The sequence below is a fragment of the Acanthopagrus latus genome, chromosome 23, assembly GCF_904848185.1.
Source record: "Acanthopagrus latus isolate v.2019 chromosome 23, fAcaLat1.1, whole genome shotgun sequence".
Taxonomy (NCBI): Eukaryota; Metazoa; Chordata; class Actinopteri; order Spariformes; family Sparidae; genus Acanthopagrus; species Acanthopagrus latus.
This window is the reverse complement of record NC_051061.1, coordinates 17102278-17114876: the sequence shown is the minus strand read 5'-3', so window position 1 is coordinate 17114876 and position 12599 is coordinate 17102278. Positions and strand designations below refer to the sequence as shown.

The following is a 12599-nucleotide window of genomic DNA, read 5'->3' as shown; positions in this document are numbered from 1 at the left end:
CACAAGCTGAAGACAGCCTCAGTTGAATCACTGCCCGTCTCCTCGGTGAGGTTGGACAACGGCACAGGAAGCGGAGTGATCCTGCTGAGGACAGCCTGAATCTCACATTATGTTACTCTTGGAGGAAGATGTTGAGCAGCTGCTACAGGACGGTCACAGGGACTCTTCGCAGTCACATCATGGGTTGGAAGGTGCACCGTGCTCCAGGAGGAGAACAGTCACAGCTCCCTCCCACTGAGGTAACCGTCTCACCGGCAGTGTGAGTGCCGGGGGCCACAGAGGCTGAACCCGTGGGTGTCTAATCTGCTCACAGGAAGTTGACAGCAGACGGTAGCAGTCGTGGAGACCACTTTCCTCTCCGAGAGATGAGTCTTACACTTGTTTGTTCAGCTCTGTCAGTCAACATGATATCATCTCTGATGTGCAGGATTTATCTTTCGCACAGACATCATACGGACAAAGCTTTCTCAGTACATTTACTCAAGTACTGCTTAAATACAATTTTGAGGTACTTTTATATGTCAGTGTGTGTCTTTATACTTTTCTAGACTATAATTCAAAGGCAAATACTGCATGTTCAATGGCTACTTTCAAATGAAGATTTTACTTAGGAAAAACAAAACAATTTAAAGCATATAAGATACATGATCATGATGAAAGTAACGTTTCACAGCCTGTTTCACTATATTTCACTGCATAATGAGTACTTTTACTTTGATACTTGATGGATAAGATACTTAGGCCTATGTGCTTTGGACTTGAAACCTACTTGTAATGGATAAACATTAACAACAGCCTGGATAATGTATTGGTACATTTACTCGAGCAGGCTAAAGGATCTGAATACCTCTTTTCCACCACTGCTAACGTGTCTCGGTGATTGTTTCAATTGAGCGTTTGCTCTTTGCCTCACGACCAAACACAGACAAGGCAGAAAAAGGAGAGAAACTGGAGGAAAATAATTCAGTTCAATTCACTCGTATAGGTTCGTCTAGCTTGTGGTTGCAAGCTCGCTTAAAGCTGAAGTCCATAACTAGACACATTTGTTACACTGGCTGTTTGAGGCAAATAAAGACAGTCCACTCATTAAATTATGGTTAATGATTTAATGATGACTGCTTCCTGTCTTTGTTTGTTTTGTTTTTTTATACCGCTCGATAGTTAGGCTAATTGATTGCTAACAGAGTTTTATAAGGTGATAACATGCTAGCTAATGTTGTGTTTACTGCCCAAAATGGACCCCAAATTCTATTAAAGCAGGTTTTAACAACTTTTATTTAGCAGGGGCTTAAACATTTTTGTTTTCTAATCTGATGAGACGTATATGATGTAACTGTTAGAGACACCATTTGATATCAGTCAGTCGATCAAGCTATAGAGCACGAGCATAACCTAGAAGTTAGCAATGGTCACTAACTTCCCTCTACAAAAAGTCTATGAGATTATCTAAATTAAATTTTGAATTTGTGTTCCTGTCACAAGTGTTTATGTCAGCTGCTATATCAGTATCCGCCACTACTCTAAATGTATGAATGCTGTTCTATTTCTAACATAAACCCAGGAGACATCTGTGTTTTTCCCTGTCCTGATCCACCAGAGCTAGAAAACATGGGGCCCCTGGCAACAAGTCATCAGACCATAAATATCTACAATTCCTGACATGTTTTAGGGCTCCAGTGAATCTCTGCCCTCCTGAAAGCATCCACCTAATCCCTCCCACCCAGGGTCAACATCAGATCAGGGTCCCTGGTGCTCCCTGATGGGGGTGGGTTTGATGTTTTTTCTTCAAAGCCACACCAGCATCTTTCAGACTTCAGATACTGAACCGACAGTGAAATCGAACCTTTCTCCTCCAGGACCAGGACCAGGACCACTGGGCCGCTGGATCCTAGTCAGGGGACCAGGCCCGACAGCCTGTAGCACTCAGCCTCCATCACCGCGGCCGGCCTCTGTTGTTCTCCCATCAATCGATAAGTGAAGGTGGGGTCTGTTCAGCGGGGCGTGGACCTCGGCTCCCAGCTGGAGTGTGTGGAGCGCACCCAGGAGACACACGACGTCAAGAGGCGCACAGAAACGCACGAATACACAGGAAGTCGGAGGAATCTAACTTCAGAATAAAAGCTCCTTACTGCGACTGTAATTGTATGTTTGCTTTCCTTTTATGTCATGTGCTTACTGATGATGTCTGAGTGAGGATTATGCTTCACATTTTTTCATGTCAGGATGGTATCTCGTACAAATATTAGTTGAGTTGAAGTCTTTAAGTATCGAATATCAAATGTCCTTAAATTTTAAAAGTGTATTTTCTGTCAATACATTTACGTAAGAATAAAAAAGTACATGTTTACATGTGTGTATATACTGCAGTACCAATAATCGTTGTGGTCGATTATCAGATGCAATTATTCACCATTTTTCAGATTATTTGAAATCAGTGTTTTGTTTTGTTTTGTTTTGTTTTGTTTATCAGATTGCTGATCAAATAAATGAATTTTAAAAAATCACTACTGTGGCTCTGATGCAGCAGGCAATCTGCAATATAACCAGTAATCTAATCTGATAACGTAATCTAATAAATGTAGTGGGGTAAAATAAATTATTTTCCTCAGAAATGTAATAGAATGAAAGTATAAAACTGCAAGAAATACAAAAATGCAAATACACGAGGAAAATTGTGATGACTTCTACCATATACTTATACAATTATCATAATCATTATGAGTAGCCCAGTCGAGTTAATATATTATTGGGTAGTTGATAATCCTAGCCACTTATTTGGATGAACGTCTCCTTGTGTTGCTAAATGAATAAACAGATGTATAAGAACAGTTCACGTCAAATGAAACACACCCGTTTCAACGCATTTTATTTTGAAATCAGTGACCGGATGTGCCGTGGCGTCACGCGGCCGTCTTGACGGCGGTGTAAAAGCCTGGTGCGCCAGTTAGCAGCGCTGTGTGCTGGAGGAGGGAGGCAGCTGTTGCCATTATAATAGCAGCCAGCTCTGATACATCAGCGGCTTCACCCTCCCTGGAAGAAAAAAAAAAAAAAAAAAAAAAAAACGAGAGGAAGAGGAAGAAGAAGAAGATGAGTCCGTCGACAGCTTCTTAAGAAGAAAAAAAAAACATACACGAAACTAGAAAATAGATCGGGGGGGAAAAGTTAAATCAATGGTACAGAAAAGTAGTATGTCCAGGACGCCTTCGACCTCAACCCAGGAGATCCAAATGGACATGTTCGACCATCATCCACACACACAGGTAAGACGAGCGGAAGCGTGATGACGGACAGGTGGAGAGGCTGAGAAAACTGGCGCAGATTTTGCACTAAAGGCGGCTTTTTTTTCACTCGGGAAGATTAACAGGTTGTTCCGCAATTAAGTCGCCTAATTTGCCTGACAAAGAGTCTGAAAAAACGCTGCTGCACAGATTCAAGCTCACCTTCAGTGTAACATCTGCTTTTTAAAATGAAGAAAAGAGAGAGAGACAGAGAGAGAGGAGAAGATGGTGTCTCTGCTCATGAGATTTTGATTCATTTGTCTGCCCCGGTAATTGTGTTGGTTTTCATTAAGCCTCCCATGTGTGACCGTATGCAAGGATGTGATGTAACGCTTGTTTTATGTGCTGTCTGCTCATTGGATCCTCAGGAAGAAAGAACAACAAAACAAAAGAAACCACGCCTTTTGTTTTTAATGAAGCAGTAATTAAACCAGGTGGGTGTTGTTATTATTAATGCTAACAAAAAGAGGACAAGACTGGAATTAGAGCTGTTGTCACATGTTCTGTAACAGCCTCCTCCACCATCCGCATATCAACTTTTTTTTTCTTCTTCTTCTTCCTTCGTTTGCAATTTTAGCCTTCAACTTTCGGTGGTGTCACTCTTCCTCGCGAGCCACAAAAATAGGCCGTGGCTGCGAAGGAAGTGACATGATGTCGTGGGCACTGTTTTTAGTCATAACAGTTAAAAATGGGATGAGAAATATGACAAGGAAAAGAAAAAAAGAAAAAAAAAAAGAAAAGCATTGATGAGGAATATCTAGAACAAACACACCCACGCTCCGCTCAGTCATTGTCTCTCTCTGGAGAAGAAGGAAGAGAGAGAGAGAGGAAAAAAAAAAAAACACCTCAGCACAGACAACCAACGCTTCAAACCATGCCAAGTCCCGCTCCTCTCCTCTGTACTCCCACTCCTCCCAGCTCCTTCTCATCTCTCCTCGCTCCTGCTTTCAGTGTCCCGCTATCTCCGATCCCGCTCTCGCCATCTCACCTCGCCATGGCTCTTTTTTAGAAGTCAGATCTTTATCAGCTGTGGTGAGACAAACAGATGGACCCCCCCCACACACACCCCTCCTTGTGCCGGGCAGCGGGGAACACTGTTTGTGTATTTATGTGTGTGATCAGTTAGATATAAAGTTCATGCAGGCCTGCAGCGGGTCACGCTGGTGTATGTATTTATAACTTCTGCCGTGGGGAGACGAGAGGCCAGACGCATTTCTAATATCCTGAAGATTTTTCTTGAAACGAGCCCGAGAGCCGATCCAAATTCAGCACCCGAGGGCCGCTTAGATTAAAGATCGTGTCTGCTGGCCGCCGTCGGTTTGCAGATCAGCGTGGCGATCAGTGGGCCAGATTAATGTATGGAGCCTTTCCGGGGTGGATGAGCGTGATGTGGTTTTTTTTCTTTTTTACAGTCGTGATATCACGACCACACCACCCGCTGCCCTCCACCCTTCCAGATTAGAGCCCTCCCTTCATCGCACACAACACCCTCCATAATTACACACATAATCTGGGAGGATGTTTACCAACAGGAAGCCTTCCCCGTCATGCCTTCCTCTGGCATTTCCCTGCCCTTTGCTGACAGGAATGCGGCACATCACGGCGCCGATCGTGGAGATCCCTCGAACACACACACCCGCACCTGAACCCACACACACATCATGTCAAAGCGGAGCACAAGGCCGTTTTCTGGTTATCTGTTCTGATAGCGTTTCATTTGCCAGCTTAATTACTGAGATATCTGGTGGCGCAGCAACGTCTCCAGCAAAGCAAACACCCACAGCGTAATCACCTTATCTAAGTAGCTGGAGACCATTTTGCGACCCGTAACTACTCCAGTCGTCTTTGGTTCTTTTGGATCCTCACGGCTTGGACTGCTCCAGTCTTCGGATTTGGGCTCCAGGGTGCGACTGTCTTTGTCGCACGTGATCCCAAAGATCTTTCAAGTGCGACTAGACAAGAACATCTCATCGGTCACACCGGTGCGCCTCAAGTGTACTTAGTTTAGTTCATTAAAAAACAGTTGAGGTTATCACGATATAACCAAAGTAAAGCTAAACAAACGAGCCGTTCTCAGGAAAACGAAGTCCCAGAACGCCGTCACAGAGGATGGTCTAGATCTGCTCAGTTGGAAAGTGTTTTGTTGTGAACACAGTAAAGATCGATAGACTGATAGAAGGAAAAAATCTCTCTCTTCTTGTCAGACGTCTTCCTTAAAACTACGTAGTGCACCTTTAAATGAAGAACTACCTACATTTTCACCGCACATTTGCAAGATTTGCTAAGAGATTAACTTAAAGGGTATTATCATCTTACGTGCACCACTGTGACGGCTCAGTCTGACTCCCTGCCTGGCCAACATTTTGAACTCAACTCCACACCTGAAAGTTTCCTGACTGTATTAAAACAAATGTGTCTGTAAAAGATGCACCCCGCAAACAGAGGCTGCAGCAGCCCAGCGTTCGAATCTGACCTGTGGCCCTCTGCCGCATTTCATATCCTCTCCATGTCGCACCGTTTTCCTTTCGAGTAAAGCCACAAAAAGGCAAACAGCTAAGCAAACAGGGAGGGTGTGAAGTGCGAGAGGGCTCTGACCACGGCAACCTTCGAACTCGGCCCTTGTTTTGATCTCAGCCACACACCTCGTCAGCTTCAAGACTGTGTCTTTCACAGCTTTGACGCTATCGAGCCGACAAAAAAATCTGTTCGCAGACCGACAAACAGACACGTAAACACCTGGCTAAGTACTGAAAACTGTTTCTGTGGTAGCTCGCGCCACCAAAGATGTCTCCAGGACCACATTTTGCCAAAAATGGCACAAACAGACTCAAAAAACTGAAAACACCACCAGCTGATGCTGTTGTGCCTGTTAATTAAACAAAAAATAAATCACTTCAGCTGCCCATTGTTAGCAGTCGGGTTTAGCAGTGCTGCTCGGTTCAACTTTGACCTCACATCCGTCGTTGTTCACCGCTGTGTGGATTAGATCTCTGCCGCTCACGGAGTCTGTGTAGACCGTGTAGCCGGACTGGGGATTTGTTTACAGCCTGTTTTGATCGTCATGATGCTTCGTACCCCAAAATGTCAACAGAGAGTGAGTACGACCTAATTTGCACTTGGTACTACCAAGAGATTTGCAATTGGATGAACCAAAACACGCGTTATGTGAGCGTTTCTGCGGCGTGTGCAGAATGAATCGGACGGCAGCTGCAAACACAGTCTTTTTTCAGTTCTTAAAGGAAAGGTTCACAGTTTTTAAGACAACTTTCCTATGATCACTCCTCTTGTGCCATTAAAAGACCACCTCCCGGTGCTCTTTTGACAGATAATTTCCTAATCGATTATTAATGAAGAAAATGGGGGATGATATAAAATGTACTTTGCGCACAAATAAATATATATATAAAAAAAAGACACATTAAGCTCACAGCAGTCTCAGTTAGTCAAAAAGAGTAGACATCTTTTCAAAGCAGTCGTCCTTTTTTTCCCGCAAAATTCCCTCTTTGTGCGTCTCTGCTCGGTGTTGAGCTGCACTGGAGAGAAAACAGCAAGAAAACAACAAGAAAGGCTGCACGTTTGCAAGATACCCTCTTGATCTCGTCGCTCAGACCGCTGAGACCTCATCTAAGATAAACACTTCAGTCCGGTTCTGGATAAGTTTGCCCAGAAAGGGAAAAATCAGTCATCTTCCACCCCCCCTCACACCCCGTGCTGATGAAAAGGCGGATAAAGATTCGTAGTCCTCAAAACATCTCTGGGGCTTTGCAGAAAAAAACAGCGCTGAATCACTCTGCAAAGCAAAAGCAGATTAATGACTTCAAATTTCATTTTTGGGTGAACTCGCCCTTTGATACATTTGTGCATTAAAGCGGGGAGCGGGGATCGTGTGTCCTGCGTCGCTTCAACTAAAAGCACATTAGGAAGGGATCTCTTAAGAGGCAGTATGAAGAGGAGGAAGCAGAACCTGTTTAAATGCACAAGGTGGGCATGTAAGTGTTGTTTTTCAGACTGATTTGAAGAAGAAAATCTGCCTTACAGTCGAATAAATCATCATAAATCAGATCATAGCGCATACAGGACGAAGATGATGGGAGCCAGGTGGAGAGGTAAAAACCTGCGACCAGGTGCCGTCATCCGGATCTTGTGTCCTGGACAAAATGTCGGGAAAAGTCTGAATCTCTCTTTTTAAATTTCAATTCACAGATACAGAAAATAAGCAGCGTCTTCGAGCCGCTGCATAGTCATCAGTCGCACGCTGCATTTTCTCTAAAGTCATGATTCTTGGACGACTTTTTCCGGCGTAGGAGGAGAGAGTTGCCAGCAGTGATGTCATGCTCCATTTTTTTTTTCTCTTTCATTATATCAGTCTCTTTCTCATCCATCATCACCTCCAGTTTGACTTCCACATTAAAAAAAAAAGCCTGTAACCACAGTAACACTGTAATGGCTGCTGCTGGATGTGTCACACTTCTGTGGAACTTCCCGCTGCGTGTTCATCCGATCCATCAGCAGCAGTAAATCAAGCGGGGCACACGGGGGCTGGATACATTATTTTTTGTGCGCAACAGGAGGTTGGAAAAAAACCAACAAATTAATTCAAATGAATCCCGGAGCTCCAGTGTTTTCGGAGAGTGGCGTGCAACAGATGTGAAAGCATCTCCTTTTTTCTGTAAACACTGGAAACTGCGGCGCCGGCGGTGCAACAGGTCGTTTTGGTTTAAAGGCCTTGGTGTGTCCTGTCGTGAAAACGAAAACACTCACGCCTGCTGATCCCAGAACAGACATGTTGGAACGGTTTGAAGCAGCTGATCAGTAACTCTCAGTGTCAACACACGTGTACAGTATTTGTGTGTGCAGGATTGTCACGACTGAAAACATTTAAATCTGAATGTAGCGCAGTTCTTTTAGGTATTCACACACAGCATGTCGGGGCTGGGGCTGAAAATGAAAATGTTTCACACAGATTGTAATACAACACCTGCGTTTAGTAACAGATAACAATACTTTTTAAAATTATCTTTGCTACTTGTCATACTTGTATTCACAAAATATGCCAAAAATTTCACAATCATCAATGACTTTTCCAGATTTTGAGCGTTTTTTTTTTTTTAGAAAATATCACAGTTTGTGATGTTACTGTTTTCTGTTATTATATTATTTTGATTACATTTATGATGATTATTATTATTATTTGTAAGAACAACCCTTAAAGGATTGAATTCAGAAGGTTATTTGTCACGCTAATGTCTTTTTGTTAACTTGTGATGTCACACATGTTGTATTATATCCTGACAGACATGAACCTTGATAGAAACTTGACATATGTGTGTTTCTAATTATGACGTAATCCAAAACTAGCAGTGTTGAGCAGACCTGACACATTGTTTGAGACACATTTACGTATTCAGAAAGATCTCCACCACTTCTCAGTGTCTAATGAAATTCAACTTGCAATACATTTTAAATTGACCAAAGGTGGTTTCAAACTACTCTGAACCTGTGCTTGGTTCCTTTTTGGCAAAGTTTTAATATTTAACAGCAGACGACTCAACTTTTGCTGATTATCGTGTTGTTGTGTTGGGACCCAGGAGGACCAGCTAACATCCCGGCATTAGCTAACAGCGATCCTAATAAACTAATTATCACTGCGCCGTACTTCAGCTGATGAAGCACAAACAGAAAACTTTGACTTTGCCTGTTGTTTTTGAGCTTTGTCATTGCTGTAGCTTCTGGCACGAAAACAACTGGATCGCTTATTCCATCGTCTATTCACTCTTTACATCTATAATGGAGATGATAGAGAAGATATTTATTCACAGCTATACTTAATTTTCCCAGGATATATTTTACCTCGTGGTCGCAGACAAAGAAGCAAAAAGTTACAACGATAACATTGTTTAGACCAAAATTAAGTTGTGTTTGTACGACTGTTTCTGAGCAGCTGCTGTACAGTGTTTCACGTTGCAGATGATATGCAGACTGTCATAAAAGAATTTGATAGAATAAGATTATACAGCACATATAGTCAATTGGCTTCACTTGAGCATAGTCACTGCCAAAACAAAAGTAGTTATCGTTCACTCGTTTAAGTCATTTGTCAAGGAACATCTTGTGCCGATCTTCTTCCTCTCAATCTGCTTTTTTTGTCTCATATCTCTGTAAATTGAATATCTTTAGCTTCTGGGCTGTAAGCGATTTAAAGACATTGCTTCACATCGTTACCGACTAAGTAAGCAGATGAATCGATAGTGAAAATACATTTTGGGGAGGAAGTGGTGGCTATTTGGAAGATGGGAAGCAAAGACACATTATGTTAAAATTAAACATGAGACGTGACTGAACAAAAAGCCAGGGGGCATCCGGATTTGAACCGGAGACCTCTTGATCTGCAGTCAAATGCTCTACCACTGAGCTATACCCCCTGTGGTGAGAGGTGCTTTGAATATACAGGTCTGTCTTCTGTGTGTTTCTCTTCTTAATCTACACTTTTCTTTCTTCATTCTTTTCACGCTGGAGGAACAACAGCCACAGTCTCTCCTCTGATTGCCGACAAATGCGATTAGTCAGCATTGCGTAACCATGGCGATGCGGGCAGGGTGGGCTCATAATGCGATGTGTGGCCTCAGCCCAACCCGGATGGGCCATTTGCCAGGGGTCCGCCAATCAGATTACGAGGTCCCCGGTTTGCATCCGAACATGAAAAATGACGAGTAATGAAGGTTGTTGGTGGACGCGCTGCTCGACTTCCTCTCCAGTCCGAGGCTCTTTATCGCCGCTTCTATCTGACTGCCTGATCATATTCAGAGGCTTTTTACAAAACGCCGTGCCAAATGTTAATGGCTGCCATGCTCCCTAGAAACAAGGTTTTCTACAGGACATGTCAGGATAAGTTATCATGGAGCAACGCAATTAAACTTTCTCTGTGTCTTCTCTCCCTTTCCCTTCCCACATCCCTCCCTCCCCCCCCGTCCTCTCCCCTGCACCTCCGACCTCGCCGTTCTCAGGGAAAGTACGCCAAGAGGAAGAGCCGGTTTAAGCGCTCGGACGGAAGCACCTCCTCTGACACCACCTCGAACAGCTTCGTCCGACAGGTAACATTTCACACTTTTAATCCTTCCCCCAGACTAATCCAAGTCACGCCAGACGCAGGTCTCAGCTTTCCACTCGTTGTACTTAATGAAGAATCATTTGAAAGTTTAATGGAGACAAAGTGGGGACGCCCAGTACTGGGAATGTAGCCGCTTCTGTTTATCTCCCTGAAGGTGGAGTTTAATTACTATTTTTTACTTTTTTTTTTTTTTTTTTTTTTTTATTCAGTTAATCACCAATGAGCGAGTGTTCCTCTGGATGCAAGATTAATCTTTAAAACTTTGCTGAAACCTGATAAATAAGTAGAGATAAGTCTTATTACATGAGTTATTATAATGACTTTCTCTTCTCTGTAACGTCCAGTAACTGTAACAGTTTTTCTTCTATGCTGCCAAAATTATGAATCATCGCCTTCATATTACACCTTTGACTCAATAACCACCTATTCCTGCTTTAAAGACAGCTTTAAAGCTTTAAAGACAGACTCTCCCTGAAAACATAGCGCGATTATCATTTGTGACTTTTTATTTGTCCAGACAAACTTTATTTGTGAGATGCAATTTTGTTGTGCAGCAGTAAGAAACATATTTAACACACAATATCACCAAACAACAAAAATAAATATAGCATGTTATAACCAGTAAGTACGATAAGGTGCTCAATCGATGAGCTGATCGACCCGAAAGCAATCATTTACAGTTATTCCTTTTCACAGTTTCACAGCGACGCAGGCGGCGCTGAAGACATTCAAGGCACTTTGACTCCGGTTATTTATCAAACCAAACAAGTAGTGAATGACTCACGACAATAATCACCAGCCAAACGTTTCCCTGATTGATTAAGCTCGTCGCGATCCGGTCAAACATTTTGTCAACAAACACGGATGAACAGATTAGTTTTTGGTATGCCGTGCGCGTCCATCCTCTTCTGGTCACATTCAACATGTTCAGTCTTTTTTTTCTGTCCAAGTTCTGATGAAGTTTAGTCGGCGTGCCACGCTCTCAAACTGACAATTACCCAGACAGTATCCATGGCAACACAGCTCTCACAGGCCTGGCGTTAGCGGTAACCTCATCCATAATGCCTACGTGCCAGTGTGGTCCACATTCGGACTGTGGCCTGATTAGTTCTACACAGGGAATCATAAAATGAACAATATATGTGTGATAGATACAAATAACAGACACAAGAAGACACGTTTGTTTGCTGTAGACCCCAACAAATGTCACATCATGATGATTTTAATAGTTTTATCACTGCAAATGAAAATTATGACTCAACACGGGATAATTCCTGCGAAAATCGTGGCTCATATTTATTGAATATTAAACTGTTTAAATGAGTCTAGTTTCTGCTCACCATCAAGTGACCATCAGTCGCTCCCCTGGAGAGATGCAGTCCCTGCGATTGTCACCTTCTCCAACAGTCTGTAGTTCTGCCCCGAGAGAAGATCACAACACCAGATGTGACCTCGCTCTCCAGCTCATGACAAAAAATTTTAAACTCGGTTGGGTTTCATAAACACTCGTCGCTCCGGCACTTACTCAGAGTATTCTTGAGATGTCATCTTTGAAGACGTCGTGCCACACGAGAGAACGAGGAATGTCTCTAAATTCTGACAGACATCTCCTTCACGCTCCAGTGTGAGAGGTTATTTAAACACTTTGACCCCGAATTATTTGGTTGGTGCAGAAAAAAAAAATGTGCTGTTAAAACTTCACACAGCCCAATCTTATATATTCTGAAAGCTGGAGTTATTTTACAAGCACATTTGAAGAAAACTGTAAATTCTCACATTTGAGACTTGGAACCTGCAAACATTCAACTTTTATGTCCATCTATTAATCAATGACTTGTTTTATCTTCTGTTGCAAATGTTCTTTGCGGTCCTGCCTACAAACATTACTCTAATGAGCGAGAAACAACACGTGATTACAGTTAAAATGTTACTTTAACAGGTTTAGCATGTTAAATTATATTTCTCCGTGTTACGTGTTAATCCTTTAATATTTCCTCATTCCAAGAGATTAAAATCGGCCTAATTAGATTCTTAGCCCCTAAACATTTCTTGGTTTTTCAGGAATCGTTAGCCTGAGAGTCTTTCTCCTACATGATCTGCATTATTCGTGTAATTAATGTGACATGACCTCCGAGAGCAAGCGTAATGGTTTATAATTATAAGTGCAGAGCCGAAAAGTCAGACGGGAGGTGGCTGAAATAACTAAGATAATC

The 12599-nt window shown here is 42.6% G+C and overlaps 1 protein-coding gene and 1 non-coding gene across 4 annotated transcripts in view; one reads left to right on the top strand and one right to left on the bottom strand.

Annotated features, from left to right (window-relative positions):
* Window positions 1-2925: 2925 nt before the first annotated feature.
* Window positions 2926-12599, top strand: part of LOC119013883 (voltage-dependent L-type calcium channel subunit beta-1-like) — a 34041-nt gene continuing 24367 nt past the window's right edge. Inside the window, exons 1-2 of one of the 3 annotated variants that reach the window (XM_037088773.1) lie at window positions 2926-3260; window positions 10283-10369. In XM_037088773.1, the coding sequence (XP_036944668.1) occupies window positions 3171-3260; window positions 10283-10369 (177 nt within the window). In that variant the 5' untranslated portion in view covers window positions 2926-3170. The remainder of the gene's footprint in view (window positions 3261-10282; window positions 10370-12599) is intronic. The other 2 variants (XM_037088774.1, XM_037088775.1) reach the window with 2 other exon arrangements.
* On the bottom strand, window positions 9629-9700 carry trnac-gca. The gene has a single exon. It is a non-coding gene; the product is annotated as a tRNA-Cys (tRNA).